The sequence below is a fragment of the Cicer arietinum genome, chromosome 7 (assembly GCF_000331145.2).
Source record: "Cicer arietinum cultivar CDC Frontier isolate Library 1 chromosome 7, Cicar.CDCFrontier_v2.0, whole genome shotgun sequence".
Lineage (NCBI taxonomy): Eukaryota > Viridiplantae > Streptophyta > Magnoliopsida > Fabales > Fabaceae > Cicer > Cicer arietinum.
Genome location: NC_021166.2, coordinates 2,025,564 through 2,046,284, shown reverse-complemented (window position 1 = coordinate 2,046,284; position 20,721 = coordinate 2,025,564). Strand labels below are relative to the sequence as shown.

Genomic DNA, 20,721 nt, shown 5'->3' with positions numbered 1-20,721 from the left:
ATCGTATCTGTATCCGTCTTTTATTTTGTGAAGGATATATTAACTTTTAGTCAACGTATTATGTACGTCACTCTGCTTCGGCTTTTTTATTTTCTAGCACATGAAAGGTTTTTAGGATAATAAATGGAAAATGTTCCTATTCAATATCCATAACCCGTCTAATAATTCTGCATAAAACCTCATATTCTAAGTATAAGAGATATTTACAGAAGAAAAGATAATGTCTTTTGTTAAAGATTTAATTTCTGTATAACAATATATAACTATTCAAAAGTTATATTTATTAATAATTGTGACATATTAATAATATAAAATAAATTTATATTTATAATAGTGTATGAAAATTAAAATTTTAATTTACAAATAAATATCCTAGATAAAAATAAACAAATAAGTTTAATTTTTATTGACTTTTTGTTGATTAAACAAGTAATGACAACCAGAATTTTGTTTGTAGACATAAAGGAAAAGTTTTAGTAGCCACCTTTGTCGTTAAAAATAATATATGTTACGAAATTTTTATAATTTTCTAAAATATTGGTCTATTGATTGATAAAAATAAAATAGTTTATATGAACATTAAAATAAAAATTGGAAGAAAAATGGTAACGCAAAATTTGATATGCTTTTATATATACATGTATAATAATTTTTACAAAATTATTATTTAATTGAATAAAATTATAAACAAACTAAATTAAATGAAAGGTAAATTTGGAAGAAGAAGCCACATTAAAATTTGGTACTCTCTTTATATATAATAATTTTAGATGTTCTAAGAATCAGATCTAACGAATTGATTTGATTAGTTAAATTGAAATTCACTTAACATTTGATTCAACTTCATTTATATTATAATTTTAATTAAATTCAGTTCAACCTGAAAAAATTCATAATCAAATCAACTTAGCTGCCACATTTTTTTTGTCTTCTTCATATAGGTTGTAAAAGATAGGATGAGATTTTGTCTCGTTTATTTATATAATTTTTTAATATATGACAAATAAATAAATAAAACTTAATTATTGAGTGACGGAAGTAATAATATAATACTTACACTCATTAGAAAAAGGACACTAATGATACAATAATACATTCACACGCGGTTAAAGTGGTTGTTTTGTTTCCTTGATTTTGTTTTATCTTACTTTTTAGAATAAACATACCGTAAATACTACATCCTATCTTATTTAGTTTCATTTTTTAAAAACAATACTTGCACAATATTTTATACCTAAATCTTATTTTATTTATTATTTTAATTAAAAAAATATAGAAGTTCTACTTAATTATTTGATTTTCTTAATATATAATCAAAAATATAATTAATGTTATAAATTTATTTTGTTTATAAATATTGCTTTCACTGTACAAAATTTATGGGTCAGGTCACTGCATGTAGATAAAGAATATACATAATTCACAAGCCCGTATTGATTTGACAATCTCATTATATTTAGTATGAACATAAAAAATCAGATGTTAATAAAAGAAATAAAATAATATTTTTCTATAAAAATTAATAACAAATAAAGACTTTCTTTAACTTACCAATCAAAAGGATAAAGTATTAGGATGATTCTTTATGAAAGAATTGAAAATAATATAGTTTTTCAAAAAAATAATATTTGAGGAGACTAAGGCTATCTTGTCCCATGAAAGGTTTGTTTAATGATGGGAAATCATTGCAATTAACAGAAAATCTATTACATGATATATTATTTTTTCAGGCTCTTCACTCGATCATTTTTGGAAATCAAGGAGACCACTGCGTCCTTTCCGATTAAATTGGAAGCAAAATATAGAGTTTTAGCGGTCTAGTTCAATTAACATATACAGATATTATTATATTATTAGGTTGGATTAAAAAAAGTATATAGAGTTTTAGCAAGCTTTAGACATGAAATTTAGTGGCTCCACAACATTTTAAAGATTTTCATATCAGTTTGTTAAATCCATTTTATTTATTTACTGTGATAACCAATTTGCAATATATTTTGCACATAATCCTACCTTACATGAGCGTACCAAATATATACAGATTGATTGCAGATTACTAGAGAGAAAATTGAGTTTGGCTTCATCAAATTATTTAAAATTTTCTATAATATTTGCTTCTCAATCGGAAGATTTGTTAAACCAAACCTATCTCCAAACCCACATTCGAATCACTTGTTTCTGAGTTGGCATCATTGATGTTCATCGTCCAACTTGTAGGGGTGTAATAAATATAGATGATTGGCTCTTTTATTAGTTAGTTTATTTATTTTTTTTAGGTTAGTTTTTTTATTCCATAAAACTTCTTGAGATACTATTTAGAAACATTTTTGTCTTTTCTCTGTTCTAATAATAATGAACGTTAAAATAAAATAAAATTTAATATAGTACTATGCGCGTTAAACATTATTTAAAATAGTATTTCGAAAAAATGTTATTAACTCACTAAAAAATAAATTATAAACTTTTGAAACGAGCATTATCAAACAAGTCTACTTTTATCATTGAAATTTATAAACTAGCTATTTTACATTAAAAGTCTTTAAAGCAACATTTGACCTATGACTAATGCTGACAATTTATTTTCAATACACATAGTCGTCTAATAAAAAAGTAAATATTAAAAAGAAAATGTGAAAGATAACGTTGCTAACAATATTTTGGATGAAAATGTTATTTATAAAACTAGTTACGGTTGTGTGTGATTCAATATGAGTATCAAAAGAAAACAACCCGAAGTTGTGTATTATATTTTCCGGTCGAAGAGAACAGAAAACAGTGTAGGTGTTTATCTCTATGCGACGGAACGCAGAAGGCCAAAAGATGTCGGTTGTTTGTTTCACGTGCGATCATTATCAAATGGGCTACAAGGTGGGCCCAGCCCATACCCCCTTCACGTGTCCACCGGTCTAAACCATCTCATGCGGGCTCCCTTGTTGTCGTTTAGCACTGCTGTCCTGTTGTGGACGTGTGGTCCATTACCCGCACTATGAACAACCCCACCAAAGTCAACACACCACTTCAGTAATATTTATCATCAAAAATCACAACTATCATACAATAAAACAAAAACATACTGTGTATTAGTACAAATTTTTTAATCAATAATTTCTTTTATTGATAATTTGTTATTTATAATTTAATTCTGATAATACCTGTAATTTTTTCGATGTACTATAGAAATTCCTATGAAAACTTACATTATGTAAAATAATATAAACACTTTAATATTAGTAAATAACATTAAATAGTTTTGGACAACAACATACTTTTTTGATTCAAGTATAAAAAAAAAAATTATAGCCACCAAAGTTGTTTCAACTCGTAATAGATTCGATTTTCATTGTCATTGTCATAATGTATCATAAACTTTTGTTCATAAAAAAATAAAATAAAAACTCTACTATTTATTATTGTTAATCCATAATAATTAGGATCATTAACCCCAAAATTCGACAGTGAAATATTTAATGTTTTTTACATAAAGTTAAACCACCTCCCAAATATACCATTCTAAAATAGAACTCTTTATTTTTTTGGGGAAGGGGATATCATGTTACCAACTCCATGTTCGTAAATTTTTATAGAATATTAAGTGAAGCGAATGTGTAGTTTAGCGAATATAAATAATTTATTTATTATATCAGAAAAATTAAATTGAGTTAAGAGATATATGTATTTTATTTGTGTGCAATTGATTATTTTACCTTATAATGAGTCTGAGGGAGGGGGAGTGGGAGCAATACAAATACAAAAGTAACGAAAGAGAATGTGTTATGAGTATATCTCCTACTGATGCTATAAACGGATTACTCTCAATTTAGATTAGATTAAGAATGGTTATTCCTCCATCTCCCACAACTGAACTGAATGAGAATGGCATGAATTGCAGAGATTGTTACTTTGGGGAAGTATTTGGATTGATCTGTGCCCATCCTTTTCAAGCTTATTAATAAACCTACCATGTGGCCGGGGGTCCTCTTGTTTCTTTGTACGCTCTTGCACGCATTTATTTACTTTTAAGTTTATTCATTCTTCAACTAAAATTTAAACACTGTGGTTTGTCCTAAGTCAACCGAACATATTTTTCCTTTGTAAAGCATATACATGCCAAATATCCTAATACTATGTATTACATATGTGTTATCATCTATACTATCATATAAGACTTGAAAAGGTTTTTCTCAAAATAAAAAACTTGAAAAAGTTTACCAACATTCAATTCATAACCACTCAAAACCAAAATCAAGCCAACCCTATTCAATTCTTGAATCAGCATAAAAGATTATTTTATTAGAGTATAATAGGACAAATAAGGAAAATTCAAAATTATCCTAGTTCATATATATCATTTTCGTGGTCACACGATAACATTTATCTCACAATTAAGATCTACACAATGAAATGATAATCAGTCATTAATAAAGACACGCGTCAAGAATCAGACGATCACCAAATATCACACATCATCTAACTTATAATCTTAACAATTTTTTTCTATAAATCATATGAAATATCCTGCAAAAGGACACATGATACACCACAAATGACTTCATCGTCAGATTGTGTACAATTATGCTATCCCCAACGAGAAGCAACAACCATTACTGCCACCGTGAGTAAGTGTCTTCTATTTTTCGACCAAAATTCCGAGCCGACTCCGATCAAAAGTAACTATTTATTTTTGTTGTACATTTTCTAGTATAAATTTGCAATTAACACCATAGTTGTTTTCCAAATTTAAATTAAGAAAATGTACAGCATGAACGTAATTCTTTTATTTCTAAAAAAACAGAACATTTGAACTAAAATTTATTACATATTATGAAAACATAGTTTTTTATTCTAAAAAGTTGAACATTTTAAACTAATATATATATAACAAAGTGTAATAAAAGAGCGGATAAATGAACACTTTAATATCAATCTTTTTGCTAATATAAATTATAAATATTTAAATCAAATATTTTAAAATTTCAAAAAAGGGACATAATTTAGCTTGTAGAATATAAAAAGTGTATTCTCTTAAAGATAATTAATTATATAAATATAAGTACTTAACGTAAAATAATCCAAATTTATGTTATAAAATAACAAAAGTTTCTAATAACATGTCATTTTTCATTTGGGAGGGGTGTTAAAAAGATCTAACTACTTTTCAAAAATTTGAAGTCTAATTCTTTTTCTCAATTTTATGAAGTCTCAAAGGTATTGTTCTATCAACAATGTTTGTTGATTTTTCAAGCATTTATGATATAAATAAATTAAATCTTTGATAGAAATACTAAAAATACCTTATTTTTAACATTTATTTTAATACTCGTTTACTTATAAAATAAAATCTACGTTGATTTCCCTGCTTTATGTGAAATCTATTTTTAAATTGTGAAACCAATATAATTTCATTCAATAAAAGAGTGAATATTGTAGTAAATGTTGAAAAGAGAGTATTTAACTCTTCTCAAACCGTCAAATACACTTATTCATTAGATAAGAATGATATAATTTTAAAAAGAGTAAGAAAACTTTGTATTATTCTTTAAAATGCAATAATAGAGATATTTTAAATAAAAAGTAAGTCACATCAGTTTAATGTTTTGTAGGTTTCTCTTAAATATTCTCCAAGAAAAAAAAAAACTGGTACAATCAAACACTAATTACGTAAATGTCTTTAATGATTAGAATTCAAAGCATGATTTATATGTTGTTAGGGACTAATTCCTTCTTATAGACTCAATCTAGTTAGTTATACAACTATTTATTTTTCATAGATTAATTTTTCAAACTCCTTACTAGAAAAAGATAGGCTATCATTTTATTATTTTTAAAGATAAACACGGTTTTCGTAAATGTTTATTTTAACATTTAAATAAAGCTCTAACCTACTATTGCTTTAAAACCTTTTGGGAAGCTACATAATTTATTGTGTTAATTTTGGGCTTTCAAACGGTTTTACCCTCTATTGTTTAAAGCCCACCGTATAGTGCATACAAACAAGAGGCCGCCCAAAGAAAGAGACTGCCTAAAAAGAAAAAGTGATTGCCAAGAACACAATAATTATATTGTAAAATTAGACCTTATTTTTTCTCCTAATATTTATTTAGATCGACCAGTTTAAATATAATTTTTTGGTTATAATATGTGTCTGAACTAATCAATTCAAAAATGTATTTGAGAATATTGAAAAGAAAAAGAAAAACTATCGTAGGATTGACTAAGGGCATTTTTTGGTTAGTTTTTCAAAAAACAATTTTTTATTTTTTAAAAAATTAAGCAGAATCAATTTTATTAGTTGCTAAAAAGTATAATAATTTGAATATGGATCTTTCAACAACAAAAGAAAACCGTTTGATAGAGATGATTTTTTTACCATAGATAGTCAACTTAATGCTAAAAATTTGATTTCGTAATTTTAAAATAATGAATTTAAATTTCACCTAAGTAAAATAATTCTTAATATTACTGTTATTAATAATATTTTTTTAATTTAAATAATACAGGGAATTTTTCATTTAAAAAGATAAAGTGAATTTGTTATTTTAAATATATAATCGATATATTCTTTTTTATCATTTTTTGATAAAGATATGAATTTGAACACAAGAATTTCTCATAATAACAAAATTTCCCTGAAATCTTCATAAAAAATCTGATCTTGTAGACAAACCATATTAAAGTGTACAAAAATAACCCCAAAATAAAAAAAATAAAAAATAGTCATATTTTAGGGGATATATTTAGTGAAAAAAGTTTTGATAGGACCAATTGATCTTAACTATGCAGTTAAACAGAGATGGTCAATTTTTTGTTTGTTAAAATATAATCTCAACCATCCATTATGATTGCATTGTGAAGATTAATTGTTCTCATGCTTTAAAATTCTCACAGTCCCTCCCCATAAGTTAAGTTACAAAAATAATGAACCAACTTCTGATCTACTACTTCATTAATTCACAAATAATCCTCTAGAGATATGTCTGAGGGGACATCATATCCAAAAATCATTGAGTAATCATCCAATTCATCAGAAGTGAACTTTGGAATTCTCCAGCTCTTTCCAACTTCACTGTTTTGGCCACTTGTTAGCAACTCTAGCACCTATGTAAAACAAAAAAGAAGAAAAAACTTGATTTAGTGAAGTGCGATCTTGTATTTGAAAATATAAAGTAAGTTTGCAATTAAAAGTGAAAAAGAAAAATAGAAAATAGTTGACCTCGGTCATTGCAGGACGGCAAATGGCAGTTTGTCTGACACAGTATGAAGCAGTTAGGACTACCCTATACAGTTGCTCTGCATCATATTTACCTTCCATTCTTGTATCAGCCAGCTCAACAATATTCCCTGATTCCATCAGAGGCTTTGCCTGTATGTTAATTAATTACCAACACTATATTAATCTTCAACATTTATCAATTTTACAAATTACTTCATAAGCTTTATTTACCCATAGGAGAATGTTTTGCTTTGATGAATCAACAGGTCTTCTTCCAGTTACTATTTCAAGAAGAAGAACACCAAATGCAAATATATCTGTTTTCTCATCAACAATACCATGCATAAACACCTCTGGTGCTAAATATCCAAATGTTCCTTCCACAGGGATTACAGCATGGTGAGTCCACTTGTTAGGAAGCCACTTTGCAAGTCCAAAATCTGTAATCTAATACATTCCAAATACAAATCTTATTCAATTTCTAAATTTGTGTGAATTGAATTATTAGGTCAAACTAAACAATTTCTATATGTTATTCAATTTCTACCTGTGGTTCATAATCAGGACCAAGAAGAACATTGGAGGCTTTAATGTCACGGTGAATTATTCTGTGTTTGCAACATTTATGAAGATAATGGAGACCCTTTGCTACTCCAATTGCAATTTTGTATCTGATTGGCCAGTCAAGTGAATTTCCTTCTTTACCTGATTTTCATTTCATTGCGTTTAAACATTATTCATGTGTTTCAATGCTATATTTAGCTTTATAAAAGAGATACTTAATAGTTGATACACAACATTGATGTATATTTAATGTGATCATGTGATTTACATTTAAATAGTAATTACTTTTTTGGACTATTTTCTCTCCATTCTTATACTAGTATAGTAACATTTGGAGTTAAGGGTACAAGGATTCCTAACCATAACCATGCAATGCAGTTGCCAAGTTTCCATTTTGAGAGTAATTGAAAATCAGATAGAGTCCATTTTCAATGCAATAGCCCAACAAATTTGCAGTATTAGGATGACAAACATGTCCAATAACACCCAACTCCATAAGGAACTCTTTTTCCTTGTTTGGATCTTTGTTGTCTTTGGCTAACCTCTTCACAGCAATGGTTTCTCCATTACCAATATCACCTTTGTATACTTCTGAGTACCCTCCTCTTCCAACCAAATTATCTATTTTAAAAATAAACAAAAAGGAATAAGATACCTGAATTCAAATGTTTCCTATGAGCTTAAAAAAATAATAGAATAAACCATCTATGTGGTCCCTAAACTCTTATTCTCTCTCCAATTATATCCTTCAAATATATGAAATTCCCAAATTAGTCTCTTAATATAGAAAATTCGCCTTTTTAATCTATCATTTTAACGTTAGAGACTAAATTGATGGATTTTATATACTTTAGAGACAACTTATTTATATAATATAAGGATTAAATTGAAGAGAGAATGATATTTTAGAGATTAAATTGATGATTTATTTTAAAAAGTAATATCAATTAGAAATTCCAAAGCTAATTATTTACCTTGGTGAAAGTCATTAGTAGCATTGGATATATTTTCATAGCTGAAGCACTTCAACAAAGGTTGATGACTTTCATTTTTGGACATGTTGAAGCCTTTTATTCTGAATGGTGAACCAAGGAATGATATTATGAACCTGAATGAGAATTGTGATTTTCTTAACTTTGATTTTCTCTTAATCTTAGGACCAGATGAAGGAGTATATGTCATGCTTGAGGCTCTGGTGCTAAAAGTGTCATCTTCTGTGCAGTTGGATTGTCCTTCTAATGCATCTAGTACTGTTCTTGGTGAACTGTTCTGCCTTGAATTTGGTTGACTATTATCTGCTAGGGAAAATATCAAGGTACTTTATTTATTTAATTTGTTATCCAATTTAAACAAATTTTGATCTCTAAACATGTGAGACAGTATCATTATAACCCTTGAATGTATCAGAACTTCAAATTTTTGTTAGTAATTTTATAAACTAGATTTGACCCATAAAAAACATTTAATGACTAAACTAACTGACATAAGATATATTAAAAGACTAAAGTCACTAGCAAATTACATATAGGACTGTTTTCATAATGTTGATACTCTGACTATAATAACATTGTGTTGACATATTCAAAGACTCAAATAGTTGTTTACTCAATTTAATTTATATTTTGTTAGCCTTACTATTTGAATTGAATTACCTTGAAAATGTATTGAATTTGAATTGACATTCTGTTCTGACTTTGTGCATCTCCCAACTGAGACCATTGTACAGCCTTCATGTGCATGCTCAAAGCAATACTTGGTAATTCCTTTAGAGGTTCCAATTCTATATATGAACATAATAAAAGGAAAAGTTAAAGGGGGTTTCTCATGCCTGATATATTTCTAATGGAATTTGGTAAATGTTACATCACTCAGGTCTTACTTATAACTTGTTTGGTTTCTTGATCCACGAAGAACAAGAAAATCAGCAGAAATGGACTTTGCTTCCTCCACTAAACCACCACCTACTGTGGAACTCAGTGCCACTTTTGCCTCCAAATTAACCTGATAACCATGTTTTCATCAGCATTCTTTGACTCTAGTAGCAACCATATTAAAGTCTAACCTTTATATAATTGAGTTAAATATATTTTTTCCCCTAAAATAGTTTTCACTTAAGTTTAGTCTTCCCTAAATTTTTTCTTTTTATTTTGGCTACTCACTCATTTTATGTTTTTATAATTAGTTTCTACCGACTATTTTTCCGCAGACTAAACAAAGAGAATGCATATTGGCATTTTTCAGGTAAACTTTTTAAATCACATTAAATTTACGTGTCAAATGTCAACTTGTATTTTTTTTATCCTATATCACATAAAGATAAACTGTAAAAACTTGGAAATTAAATTTAAGAGAAAAATCTAATAAAACCTAAATTAAATAGCGTAGGCACCAAAATATGTTTGATAAAATAGAACATTAAAAAAATTTCCAATTTTATTGATAGAGACACACACATATTATATATTTGATCCACATGTATTGAAATTAATTACCTGTTTAGACCAACAAGTCTGTGCAAATTCTCCAAGCACAGATATAACATATGCTTTTGCCTGTCTGAGTTGTGATTGTCTTTTTCTGACCGACACACGTTTCTTCATATTCTCAACAACTGAAATTCAACAAAATTTTCAGGCTATTAAAAACACTAATCATTAACAGTATGAAAAAACCGTTGAATATTAAATTGAACATGCACTGTGCTGAGAATTTGAACTAGATGTAGAAACACTAACCAAGAACATGCACTGCAACAATGGTATCATTTGGATTAGCTAGAACTCTTATTGTCCATGATAGAAGCTCCTTGCTATCATTTGGGTCTAATGAGAGGCCAATTAGTATTCTAGAAGGTGAAGCAAGTTCCATGTTTTTCAATCACCCTTTTGAGTATGTAGAGAGAAAATTGAATTATTTGCTCTGCTGGATTCTCAGGCTTGGCTTAACAATAAGTATAAGTAGTGTATGTAAGGAAGAGCATGATTAAATTCAGTTAGGGTGTGAGGCCAACCATATAGTTGAATTTCATTATACTTCTTTGAGAAGCATAAATAGACTTTATTATCTATTAATATATATATTGTACCAATTTGTGTAGCAATATATCAATCATACTTCAAATTAAAGACGTGTCATATATTCATACATATCACTGTTTGATACCAATTAAGTTCCCAACACATAATTATATTTAATTTCTTTTATTTTTTAAATTATTATTCATATGTTAATGTTAATGTCAATAGTAATAGTAAAAGTGATTAGTCTTTATTTCTCTCTCCGTGACATGACATTTAAGTGTTGTCGTTAGGTGCTTTGGGGTATAAGCAAAGGTGGTGGGCATGTATATGATTTTATCTTGTCTTGCTATATAAGCCAATGAAAAAGATCCTCTTTAAATTTTAGTTAACAAAGTATTTTCTATTGTTTTGGTTTTTTCTTTTTCTTTTTTTACTTCAATTTGGTAGGAAAGCTTATTGAGCTATTTGCAATTCTTGAAAAGAAGAGTTACACTCATCACTTTATCATCAATTAAACTTTGAGAGGACACTAACTGTTTTTCTCTTTTCTGATGGATAAAGTGGCCTGTCTCTAACTGCTTCCCCTGATTCGTTGTCAAACCTTGCAAGGTTGCCACACAGCCTTCATTATTTTTTACATACACAACAACTTCAAATGTTTTATTTTAATATTGTTACGAAACTTTGTGTAATCAAACTGTATTAAGTTTTTATTTTGAATGTAATTGATATTTTATAAAACTGACTCTCCTCATAAGATAAAATGAACTTGTATTTTTCCAATAGACTGTATAATAATAGAGATAATATATTATGAATTGTAGCAAGATGAACCTAAAATCTATTACAAATGTGACATTTAAAGTTTATAATATTGGATTTTTCTTTTGTATTGGCGAAATAAACTTACAAGAATATTCTTATGAACTAAAAATTATAGCATTTAAATATGTTAAAACTTCTTACGAAAGAGATAGATAAATGATAAATGCTCATTGTTCCTAAAGTTTGTAAGAAAAATAAGAAACAATCTTATTAGTGGGTCAATACATAATAATATTTTGTTGCTATTTGTGAATGTATCATATAAGTTTGATCTTAACAAATATTTTAAAAGATATGAGTTCCTACCATGATATAAAAAAATGGATTCCTTTTATATTTTTCTCTCATAGAATATTCAAAATCAAATTTTAGTTGTTCGTGAATGAGCATGTGCGACTTTCACTTCAAGATTTGTTAAATAATAATGATGCTGATATTTCAATTCAAGAGCATTGAAAAAAATATGAACATGTGCTTCAATTGCTGGCAAGAGATAATAGAGGTTACTTGCTAGTACAAAAAAAAAAAAATGAAAAGTGGACACTGCATTACAATTTACATTGTATTGTAGAAGTCACATTTATGAATCAATAAATATGTTCACACCCATCCATATAGACAAACTAAAAGAGACACTTCAATATTTGCAACAGAGTTGTTCCTTTGTTTCATGATTTGACAAAACTTTATGAAGTTTAAGCTATAACGACATAAGTTTCATAATTGAACTAGCTAGCTTTCAAATATGTTTACACAAGACATGACAACTTATTGCCACACCTAATGGTGGAAGTGAGAGGGCGAGGGATTTGGATTAGGAAACTGCCAAGACATGGATAATTCATCTTTCCTTAAACCCTACATACCTGAAATTTTCAACAATTTTCCCTCATTTTCCACTTTATATGGTTTACTTTCTAGAAAAATTTAATATATAATGATGCCTTAGTTTTAAGCAAAAAAAAGAAAAAAGAGATACAGTTCAAGCTTGTTGACACCTCGTCTTCATTTAAAAACCAAACCTATAATTTATTTGTAACCACATTAGGTAGAATTTTTGGTGAATTTATAATTAGAAAGTAATGAGCACAATTTATTTATTACATAGAAAAGCTCATTGTCTGTGACCGTTTAATGGAATTTAAAATGGACTTCCATACGGTACCTCTTTTGAATTGGATAATAGCTTGATAGTAATTGCAATTCATACATTCCTTAAATTCACCAGCCATGGGACAATAATACGAATGCAATATTTCAATTTATTAGCTTTTTTAATCTTATCTAACTAGTAGGATTAAAATAATTACAAAAAATTGTAATGACTTGATAATAGGTTGAGAGTAATTGTAATATCAGAAGAGGTACCTCTTCTGAATTGTAATTTATAGAAATTAAGGAAGAATTGTAAAAACCACTTCAAATTCTATCAACTTGTCACATTTGGCCTGTTTTACACTGAATATGGACCTAATGAGCAACATGTAAATAGCCTTGCAGCCGGCCCTTTTGATGATTGAGTCATTTGGTCTTGTAACTCTTGGGTAAGTATAATGGTACAACTTTTGCGTTTGACTTTTTTCCCTTCTACATTAATTAATGTTTTCATACATATAGAAAAATAATAATATTTGCCACCCTAAAGGACTAAACTTATTCTTAACTACCAACACAATGCATATAGTCATAATTGAGTCTTAAACATATACTTATAATGTTGATCTCTAGTTGGTGTGTATGGAAGAATAATTATTGAAAAATGTCAACTCTTTAAATAGTTTTCCATACTCAAAAAGATTAGTTTCTAACTTTCAAATGGAGGATATATACTTTGGACAATAAAAAAAAAAATTCATAACTCATGCATCAAAAAGATTAGACAAATGTGATTTCTTGACCAATTTTGGTAACAAGAAATTTCATGTGCAACAAAGAAAACATCTCAAAAGAAAAATGGAGTTCTACCATTAGTCATAACACAAAAGTTCTACTTCAAAGTTGATTCAATTACACCAATACATAAAAAAGACTTCACAAAGAACTTAAGTTGGCTACATTACACATAAATCATCAAATTTTCTTGTTATCACCACGCTTGTAATACGGATCATTCATCTTTTGAACATCAATAGCACTGAAAACACCATAACTACTATTTCCATCATAATCATCATCACTAGGTTGGTCAAGTGCCAATAATTCCTCATTATACTTGACACTATCTATTCTCATCTTAGTCACTTTCCCTTGATCAGCTTCATATCCTTTCAAAAGGTTAACAACTTGCTTCATATTTGGTCGTTTTTCAGGTTCACTTTGCACACAAAGAGCAGCCACATTAATTGTTTGTTTCACTTGATTTTCATCAAAGTTTCCTCTTAGTTTTGGATCAACAAGATCTCTAAACCTTCCTTTGGTTATTAAAGGCTCGGCCCATTCAGTTATTGTTCTCTTAAGCCCACCAGGTAGTTTTTCAATGGGCTTTCTACCAGTTACAAGCTCTAAAAGAAGAATTCCAAAACTATAAACATCACAACTTTCAGAAACCTTACCCCACATGGCATACTCAGGTGCTAAGTATCCTAAGGTACCTTTGACACGAGTTGTCATGTGACTAACTCCTTCTGGGATTAGCTTTGCAAACCCAAAATCAGCAACTAGAGGCACAAAATCTGAATCAAGCAAAACATTACTTGCTTTGATATCTCTATGGATAATGTGGGGTGTGACCTCTTGGTGCAAGTACCTAGCAAAAACATAAGAGAAATTAGGTCATACAAATTTGAAACTTAGAAACTTGCATAATATATATAAGCTATTTTTTTTAGTTGTTGTCCAAATATTTCCGATGTAAGTCGGAGACAAATGGAGATCCATTTAAGGGGTTGACTTCTTTCAGCATATATTTTTTCATATATACTTATTAAAGATCGAAATCATGACCACATGTTTTTAAGACTCAATTATCTATTAAATGTGTAGTGTTGATTATAAACTATAAGCGGTTTAATTTATGCCACTATTTAGGATTTCGAAAGTTATGTTTTATGACACTGTTTCTAAAATCGAAACAATATACTATATAATATGCTCGTCTTTGTATCAGTGCTCATAGTTTAAAAGCATTTCAATAGAAATTGTTTAACTGAGACCAATGAAACACATATTTGAGAACCAAAATAAGATTATTCTTGTGAAGGTGAAAAGCTTACAAAATGCCTTCGGCAGAGCCAATTGCTATGTTCATTCTCCTTTGCCAATTGAGTTGCACTTCAATAGCAAACTGACCATGGAGATGAGAAAGAAGACTGAGATTTGGCATGTAATCATACACAATAAGTCGTTGATCATCTCCAACACAATAGCCCCTAAGACCCAATAAATTTTTGTGCCTGACCCTTCCAAGCACTTCAACTTCTACAGCAAATTCCATTTCTGCTTTTGAGTTCATTGCTTTCAGTTTCTTCACTGCTATCTGCATTCATTAATTTCCATTAACATTATGTGATTGACATCACAAACAGGGGGTCAAATAATCTATGTAACACAGACACTTCAAATTAATGACGTTTCTGATGTTCGTCATGTATTAGAGTCTGAAACTAGCACTGATACATACCGTTGCATTCAATTATTCAAATTATTTTTTGTGTAAGATTTCAGTGTCATGTCAGGTGTTTGCGTATGTGTGAGTGTTTGATAGCCAATGATTTTTTAGTTTTTTTACCTGGAGACCATCAGTTGTTCTTCCCCAATAAACACTTCCAAATCCACCTTCACCAAGTTTATAATCATCACTGAACCCATTAGTAGCTGCATGCAACTCCTTGTATGTGAATATTCTCCAAGAATTATTAGCTACACCAAATGACGTTGGCCTACATGAACAATTTTAACGATCATGCTAATTAACAAATTTAACGAGAGTTAATAATTAGTAGTAATTAATGAATTCACATAGCATTGATTGAAATGAAAAAGAGAGAAGAGGTTGATTGTAACATACACTTCTTCAACCTTCTCTGAGCCACAACAACTGCAGGAGGATCCCATAATTGGTACTATGTTATGTTATGTGGAGAAGAACTTAAGGAACATATCTCCAATTGGAATGTTTTATTTTAAAGAAATTTGAACAGTAGTTTTGGTCATCAAAATATCTCACTTTCAAATGCCGGCAAATCGACCTTGGCCGGCCGGCTATGTACTCAACTTGTCACATCGACTTTGCTTCAATACTATATTGCCAAAGGGTCACAATATCTAAAATAATAATATTTGCATTTTAAATATATATATATAGATAGGTAAACATAGGTGCAATTTTGATACAAGTTAAATATGCCATTAAGATTCCTTTATCAGTGGTTGTCCTCGAATTTGTCTACGAGAGGTAACACACCAAATTGTCTTCAACTAAAATATCCCTTGTTTAAATTATGCATTTCTATGATTTAACAACGCTCAAATATAGAGCAAAATTAAATAAATTATTTACTTTTTGGTTACCCAAAGCATCCTTTTTCGTTAAACCATAGACTAATTTCTAAGTACCATCAAAATTCACATAAAGCAACATAAATTGCATAAACAAAAACAATATAAATTGATAGAAATGTCAACGTCTAAGTAATTTTGCTATTAAGGCTACCCCGAGAGTTCGGAATCAATTTAAGTTTGTCCATTGAAATCAAAATGTATATAAAAAAGTTATGATCAGGAGACTTTTTGGAACAAATAAAATTATGAAGACTAAATAATAAGGCAAGTATTTGTCAAAAAAAATAATAAAAGTATGGCAAGTACTGTATTTTACATAGAACACAAATATATTTAAGCAAGAAATTAATATACCATAAAAGTTTTAAAAACTTTATTTTTTATTACAAAAAATTAAGGTGAGTTGTATTCTGGTATTCACTAAAGTCATAGTAGAATTTAAAGTTCAGCTGATAATACTAGTACTCTTTACTCATTTGACTAACCTTTGTTTATACAGACTAAAAAACAATGTTGTATTTCATTTATTAATGATATGTTATTATTGTTAATTTTGTCCCTTCTTAGTCTCTATAAACCCAAGTTTTTTAAATAAGTTTTTAGTTTGTGTTTTTAATCCATATAAAAAATTTCACCAACATTTACCCTTAAAAATTTTCATATTTATTTTCGGTTCTCAACTTTTCAATTAATGTGTATCTTTTAAATATTGAAATAACTTTTTGCAGTTACATTTAAGGCATTAATTATAAGATATTCTTCTACAAAATATTTATAATTTTTAAGCACCAAAAGAAATTAAATGCATATTTAACTATAGCTTGTTAAAAAATTCATATTTTTTTTAAGAGATGTGTTTATAATATCCTAAATTTGATCATAAAAAATCATTAAACAATTCAAAATATGCACATTATTTACTTGTATTTGCTTATTTATTTAATTTTTTTATCTTAAAAAATATGATAAATTTCACCATAATTAACAATATCGATATTTGTCAGTTAAATTAGACCTTAAGACTTATGTTCACTTATTTTATTTTAATAGCAAGCTTTTGAACCTTTTATTTTCCAAGTTAATTAGAAGTAATCATCCGTTTCAAAAAAATTAGAAGTAATTACGAAGTTGACGGGTCATGTAATGCAGTGAACTTTTTGAATCAGATATAAGTGTAAAGTTCCTTCTCGACAAAAATGGGAAATGCTAAAATAAAAAATTCATACACTTGAAGCATGCCAATTGGACAAATTACAGATTCTTGGTGTTGAATATTTTCAACATAAACGGTAAGCACCACAAAAATTAAAATGTTACTTAATTTGACGTCATTTCCGATCTATCACAATTGCTAAACGACGCTAATTCAAACTTAAAGATATGGTTGCATTTGTATGTTGTTACGTTTCATTTATGATACAATTAATTTAATTGTTGTCTTAACCCTTCCAAAGCTGTACAATGACACATCATAAGGTAAAAATATATTTTTCACAAAAAAGGTACAAATACAGGAATTACTTTCAATTATTACTAATTAAATGAAGTTCCAGCATTTCATATTTTGTGTATCACCGGAAGAAACAAAATTATATTGAGTATTATTTTATCTTTTTGCAGCAATATTACTTTTACTGTGTTATGTCAAAAAAGTGCAACATTAATTTTTATTCTTCCAATTTTGCTAATAGAATGTGTTATTCACTTAGAAACACACAAATTAAATGAGTTTACAAAATTTTCTCATACACGCATATTGTAAAACTTTTTCTAAGATAAATTAGTGTTTTCAAAATAACAAAATTGATGTGTGAAAACAAGCATGGTACTATTTTTATTCTATATTGTAAAAGATAAATTAGTAGAATTTCGAAATCTATATGCTCTGCAACCTCCAAAACATGAGATATACGTGGACGATATGCTTAAGGGATGTAAGAAGACCTAAGTTTATTGACACAAGCTTTATTGTAAAAATGATGAAGTATATTGACACTCCGAGTAGTACTCTTCCCATTTTAAATATATAGACAAAAAGTATATTTATTTAATTAATCAAATACACAAATTTAATGTTCCAATATCACAATCAACTTAATGTAAATATTTAATTAAAAAGTTCTATAACTTAATGCTAAAAAATAATTTTGTTTAAAACAATTACTAACGAATAATGAACACAACAACTTACTACGAAAATATTAAAAAATTGAATTGAATTCACGAGGAACATAAAACTCAATCCCGTATATATTTTCACATTGTTTTAAAACTCAATCCCATATTTTCCTTAAATTCCACTTTTGCTCCTTTAGTATTTTCAATATGGAACAAGACAAAAGCATTCCAACAATTATAAAAACAAAAAAAAATTGAAAATCTTAATTTTTTATCTGTTGACAAAGAAATTATATCAATTATAAATATATGTTTACTACTACTACTACTTTAAAATGTGAAAAAGTAAGTTTCAATTTTTTTGTATACCAAAAAAAAAAAAAAAATCATATTTTCACTTTTTAAAAAATGTTGAATATTATTATATATTCGAACTATATTTTTTCACAAAAGTAAAATTTCTTAATATTTCCAAAACAAAATATTGCAATACAATTATGTTTAGTATTTAAAAAAAATTGAAATCTAAGAAGTGTTTTTGGATAAAATAATAGAAAGCCAAAACTGACAACCTAATTTTTTCTGTTAGACCACAAATATTGTGACCATTGGTTGGGCTTGGAAAGTCCCTCAATTCTAATAAATTAAGAGTGATCAGTCATTTACTTCTTAACGCTTATTCATAATATATAAAAAAAATATTACTTAATTAGAGTTTTTGATAACATTATTAATTTTATTTTTGATTTTTGGATTAAAATTTTACACTATCAAATTTTAGAATTTGAAAAAAAGGCCGAAATTTTTTAGAAGAGAATATCTTCCTAATAAATTAAACAAAATTACATATGAGTGAGTGCCTTAGCTCAGGCTTTGGGCCTACGTTATAGCCTCCAAATGGTTGCTGAAACGAACCTTTACAAAGTCATAATCGAATGTGATGTTGTTGTTGCTCGTTTGCATTCTTGGTTTCTGTAGACTTGCTTCCATCCATTGAGCCCATTACATTATGTTGTCCATGGGCTTGTGTCTTTGTGTAAGAGATTAGGTTCTAAAACGTGTGTGGCATTGGGGTGGGTGTGTCCTAAAAATTGTAGGGCGATAGCTCTTCAAAATTCTCCATGTTTTACCAATTTTTAAAATTTGGTAGTGTAAAGCTTCAATCTAATAATGAAAAATGAAATTACAAGCCCTCGCCCCAATAGTTATGGTTTTCAACTTTTTTTTCTTTAAACATCAAGTTTTTTTAGAAAAAAAATATCTGATTATTTAAAATTTAATAGATAGTAAATAAAATTTAATAAATAATTATTTACGTCAAAGGTCGAAATCAAAATTCATAACAGATATATCCTCTGTTAAAAATTATTAATCATACAACTCAATCACTTAAATAATATTTTTTTAATAATCTACTTAAATAATGTATTTTTTTAATAATCCATTCAGAAAAAATAAATAATTAATCATAGTATTGGCTACAGTACAGTATCATTACATTTGGGAATGTTTTGATTTGACTTCAAATAGATAATGCACTAATCACAATTATTGGCACCTCATCCTAGTTGAATCCACAGGTTTCTCTTTATAAACAACCATCGTCCATAGAAACCATAACCAAAGTTATTTCACTATTTGAATGTTGATGTAACAATTTTATAATATGCTACTACAATGAATTTTTGGTTTCAAAGGTAAAATTTACAAAAAAAACAACAACAAAAGAACATTATAATTTTGCAAAAACTATAAATTAATCTTCTGAAAATACGACGGAACACATAAATGTACAAATAAGGTAAAATTTTGCGAAACTAATTTTCAATGAAGCACTTAATTTCGTTAAATTGAAAACGATTAAGCTTTTTGTCTGCTAAAAGTAAATAAAAGGTAAAATAATTTATATATAGATATATTATGACTTAAATATTTAATGTTAGAAATTAATTTTAGGGACAAAATTTACAAATTCTAACTTAAAATGAAAATCAATTTTTGAATTAAAAAAGTTTATTCGAGGACAATCAATCATATAAAAAGAACAATTAAAATTTATAAGTCTCCAATATCAATTTTGACTTTCCCTAAACATAGTCATAAAAGAATAATTTGAAATAGGACATTGAATGGTGGTGGTAGCACACAAGTTCAGTTCGTTCAAATAGTTGGATGCTGACCCATATGGAGGTTGCTATAATGGCTTTGGCTTTAAACTGTTGAGTCGTATGCAGATGGAGTATATAGTTATTGCTCTTTGTCCCATTTTGGGCATTAAATTAAATATCACCGCATATCTCAACTTTCTTACACGTTTTGAGGTTGGAAAGTTGTGGTGCACCTCTTAGTATCATATATATCAATCCATTCATAAACCAATATTGATGAATTGATCATGCTTAGTTCCATGTAGGGATAATGATGTATATATAGAGTTACAATAAAATTAAGTAGTTACATGATGACATCAATAATAGATGGATG

General features: G+C 28.1%; 2 protein-coding genes and 1 long non-coding RNA gene across 4 annotated transcripts; 1 reads left to right on the top strand and 2 right to left on the bottom strand.

Annotated features, from left to right (window-relative positions):
* Positions 1 to 6,603: 6,603 nt before the first annotated feature.
* Positions 6,604 to 10,644, bottom strand: LOC101510412 (probable receptor-like serine/threonine-protein kinase At5g57670). 2 transcript variants are annotated; one of them, XM_012717854.3, is made up of 10 exons: positions 10,510 to 10,644; positions 10,267 to 10,385; positions 9,654 to 9,775; positions 9,427 to 9,554; positions 8,749 to 9,072; positions 8,135 to 8,395; positions 7,758 to 7,915; positions 7,442 to 7,657; positions 7,211 to 7,360; positions 6,604 to 7,095 (listed from the first exon to the last, which is right to left on the bottom strand). In XM_012717854.3, the coding sequence occupies exons 1-10, from the start codon at positions 10,640 to 10,642 to the stop codon at positions 6,949 to 6,951; spliced, it is 1,758 nt and encodes a 585-aa protein (XP_012573308.1). In that variant the 5' UTR covers positions 10,643 to 10,644; the 3' UTR covers positions 6,604 to 6,948. The 2 variants fall into 2 exon arrangements, with proteins under 2 accessions (XP_012573308.1, XP_004507811.1); XM_004507754.4 differs by having other exon boundaries at positions 8,749 to 9,069.
* LOC140921027 (uncharacterized) lies at positions 8,958 to 10,899 on the top strand. Its single transcript, XR_012163870.1, has 2 exons — positions 8,958 to 9,089; positions 9,981 to 10,899. It is a non-coding gene; the product is annotated as an uncharacterized lncRNA (long non-coding RNA).
* Positions 10,900 to 13,455: 2,556 nt separating this feature from the next.
* Positions 13,456 to 15,787, bottom strand: LOC101504207 (PTI1-like tyrosine-protein kinase At3g15890). Its single transcript, XM_004508179.4, has 4 exons — positions 15,626 to 15,787; positions 15,347 to 15,497; positions 14,832 to 15,094; positions 13,456 to 14,365 (listed from the first exon to the last, which is right to left on the bottom strand). The coding sequence occupies exons 1-4, from the start codon at positions 15,670 to 15,672 to the stop codon at positions 13,690 to 13,692; spliced, it is 1,137 nt and encodes a 378-aa protein (XP_004508236.1). The 5' UTR covers positions 15,673 to 15,787; the 3' UTR covers positions 13,456 to 13,689.
* Positions 15,788 to 20,721: the final 4,934 nt, after the last annotated feature.